Consider the following 3,331-nt stretch of genomic DNA (forward strand, 5'->3'; position numbering starts at 1 on the left):
GATTTTGTTTTTGTTACGAGTATTGTTCTTCCTGTCTCTGCAGCTCTTCCATTATGAGGAACACGGTACGGGAGGGCCCATGAATGTTGCCCAATCCTTGAGGCTGTGTCGGCTGCTCTTGCAGTGCCTTGCTACTTGTGTTTGTTTCTGTTTTAGCCTTTTGCATTGGACATCTAATTAAAGTATTAAAGTATTTTGTTGTTACAGAACATTTTTACACTTCGGTCCTTGGAACATCTTTCAGGGATAGTTTCTTATTTTTCTTAGAAGACTAAGAATAAATCGGAATACATTTTCCGAATTTAAATATTCTTGTTGCTTTGGTGTAATTCCCGTTTGCTGTGTTTGCAAGCGTTGCAAGCGTCTTATACTTAAGGTGAGGTTAAGAAAGCAATCGCCGCCTAACTGTCGCTCTTCTTTTACATATTGCTAAAGCCCTCAAAAGCCCCTTAACCCACAAACATCCATTGCAGCAGACACTTGAACATTAATTTGATAAAGGAGAAAATTAGAAAGGCAGAGAGGTGGCTGTGCATATTAAGTGCGAGAATAGGTATCGAATTGGTTGACAGTGCCTATCAGAGCTTCCTAGATGCTGCCCTATCGGATCCTGAATCTCCGTCGAAACCCATCGCAGTGTGCTGATCATTTTGTGCATAGTTAGATACAAAATTTGTAAAACCGATTGTTCAGTCAACCGTTTGGAAGCGATCTGAGTGGTTCAATTTTATATTTTCTAAAAATACAAAAAAATATAAACAAATAAAATGTTTGAACCCGAATCTCCAACAACATCAGGGCGATCAACGCCTTTTCACGATTTCGAAACGGATCAGCAGCTGGAAGATAATTCTACGGATTCTGAGTCGGTTCAGAATGATGATCTAAACGTTGATAAATATGTAAGCAAGGTAGAGCACAGTCTGTCCCAGTGGCACTCCTAAAGGAACCCACTTCCCATGTCCCCTTAGCCGTTTATGAAGCCGTGCCCCTATGCCAATGATGTGCAAGCCTTAGAGGAACTAGAGGCGTGCGATTACACACAGCGCATCACGTACGAGATGGCCTGTTCGGGGCAGACGAAGCGTCGCGTGCGCATCTATGCGGATGGTATCTATGATCTGTTCCATCAGGGTCATGCCCGACAGCTGATGCAGGCGAAGAACCTCTTTCCGAACGTGTATCTGCTTGTGGGAGTCTGCAGCACCGAGCTGACGCTCAAAATGAAGGGTCGCACCGTGATGAATGGCCTCGAGCGCTACGAGGCAGTGCGCCATTGCCGCTACGTGGATGAGGTGAGTGGCCAGACGATGATCCACAAGGGATTTCAACTCAACCGGTCGATCTGTTCCGCAGGTTGTTGCCAATGCTCCCTGGACACTCACTGATGAGTTCCTGAAAGAACATAAAATTGATTTTGTGGCCCACGATGATATACCCTATAGTGGGGCTGGGGGCGTGGGTGACATCTATGCCCATCTGAAGGAACGCGGCATGTTTGTGGCCACCGAGCGTACGCCGGGTGTGTCCACCTCGGACATTGTGGCACGCATCGTCAAGGATTATGATCTCTTTGTGCGCCGAAATCTGGCACGCGGATACACCGCCAAGGAGCTGAATGTCTCCTTTCTCTCCGAGAAGAAGTTCCGTCTGCAAAATAAAATAGACGAACTGAAGAATCGGGGCAGGCGGGTGAAGGTCGATCTCCTGACCAGGTGGGAGGCCAAGTCTCGCGATTTGATGAAAGCCTTTTTGCAGGCCTTTGGCCGCGAGCGTCTGTTCTCTATCTGGCGCGAGTCGAAGGGCAAGATAATGAGTGCCTGGGGCTCGAATACTTCCCTGGCAGAAGAAAGCTACATTGATTCCGATCAGGATGATAGTGAGGATGAGTATATGGACGCTATGTCAGATAGCGGCAGTCTGAAGGAAGTGCATGCCGCTGCTGCGGACAATGCAAACAATTCGAGCCGTTCCAGCAGCTTACCCGATGTGGGGCCTGAACATTTTTAAGGATCCAACCTTGAAAATCATTTTTGTTGTGTTTTTTGACTTGTTACATTTTTGTTTGGATGAAACACACACAAACAGACGATACAAAAAATACGATTAAAGGGTGATGGAGGGGTCGCATTAAATGAAACTTTTTGCTTTGGATTTATATAAGTTTTAGCACTAGGAATTTGTAAGCAGAAGACCCGGAAAAAGCAAAGTGGACAACTTAAGGCGATAGAAGGATAGAAATGTCAGCGAGCGGGTGGTTGAGGGCACTGATTGTGGTTCCTACGGGGAAGGAGAGAACAGATGAGATTCAAGTGCACTCGAGTACCATCTCTAAATCGCTTACAAGGCAGATTTATTTTTCTTATATGCAGGTTCAGCTTTATTTTGGCTACTTTGTAATCCCAAGGTTATCGTTGACGCTGCCTCAAATGCAAAATATAAAATATAAAAGAAATTGCAGGCAAGCGTGTTTAAGGAAAAGTCGAATGTGGAATGCTCTAGGAAAATTAATAATGTTTAATAATTAAAATCTTAAAATTAACAAAATTTCTAAGATAAATTATTATAATTTATTAATCCTTTGGGCTATTTTTCCCATTTTTAAAGATACACAAAATGCAATCCCAACAAATTGTCATATCAGCAGCTCAAAAATTTGCATTTGGCTTTACCATACAACATTTTCTTTCGTTTTTCCCTCTTTTTTGTATAAAATTTTCATTGCTTTCCTTCGTTTCTTTTTATCTTTTTTCTTTATGAAACTTTCTCTCATATTTTGGCAAATTGCCCGCATGCTCACGCGGCAAGGCAGGAGACGCAGCACCGCATGGGGCATGCGATATGCGGCACGCGACTTGTATGCGTAATATGCAATGCCACCGATGCGGCCAACGAAAAGAGTCCTTCTGGGTGCTACGAATATCTACTCTAATGGCACTTTTAGGTAAGTGAAAATTCGAAAGATTTTCTACTTTATTTTCCTACTGGCTGGTCCCATACGAAAATAACGGAAACGATGAGCTAAAGGATGCCGTTGCTATAAAAGATCTCAAGGACAGCTGCTGGTCAACAGCAAAGTGTTGCCGTGGCAACGTCCTTTGGGACTTTAATTAAGCCGCTCGGTAATTGTTACCCATACGAACCTATTCCCTGCAATTCCCCTTTCTGTTGGTAGAAGAGGCTCTCCGCCAGCCTGAATGAAAAAACTGAAACTTTTTCTCGTTGGTAAATACTTTTTTCTTGAGGGAAAAGTCGAAAGAGGAATACTTTTTCCTTGGTAAAACTTGTGAATTCTTGTATTTTGTCTGTAACTTGCTTTTTTTTCTTTATA

At 43.4% G+C, this 3,331-nt stretch overlaps 1 protein-coding gene across 2 annotated transcripts; it reads left to right on the plus strand.

The window, feature by feature from the left end:
- The first annotated feature begins 728 nt into the window (after positions 1-728).
- On the plus strand, positions 729-2,140 carry LOC117589019 (choline-phosphate cytidylyltransferase A-like). Of its 2 annotated transcripts, none has more exons than XM_034280643.1 (3): positions 729-911; positions 972-1,295; positions 1,357-2,140. In XM_034280643.1, exons 1-3 carry the CDS (start codon positions 768-770, stop codon positions 2,008-2,010), a joined length of 1,122 nt encoding a protein of 373 aa, XP_034136534.1. In that variant the 5' UTR covers positions 729-767; the 3' UTR covers positions 2,011-2,140. The 2 variants fall into 2 exon arrangements, with proteins under 2 accessions (XP_034136534.1, XP_034136535.1); XM_034280644.1 differs by having other exon boundaries at positions 730-902.
- Positions 2,141-3,331: the final 1,191 nt, after the last annotated feature.

The sequence above is a fragment of the Drosophila guanche genome, unplaced genomic scaffold, assembly GCF_900245975.1.
Source record: "Drosophila guanche unplaced genomic scaffold, DGUA_6, whole genome shotgun sequence".
NCBI classification, from domain to species: domain Eukaryota; kingdom Metazoa; phylum Arthropoda; class Insecta; order Diptera; family Drosophilidae; genus Drosophila; species Drosophila guanche.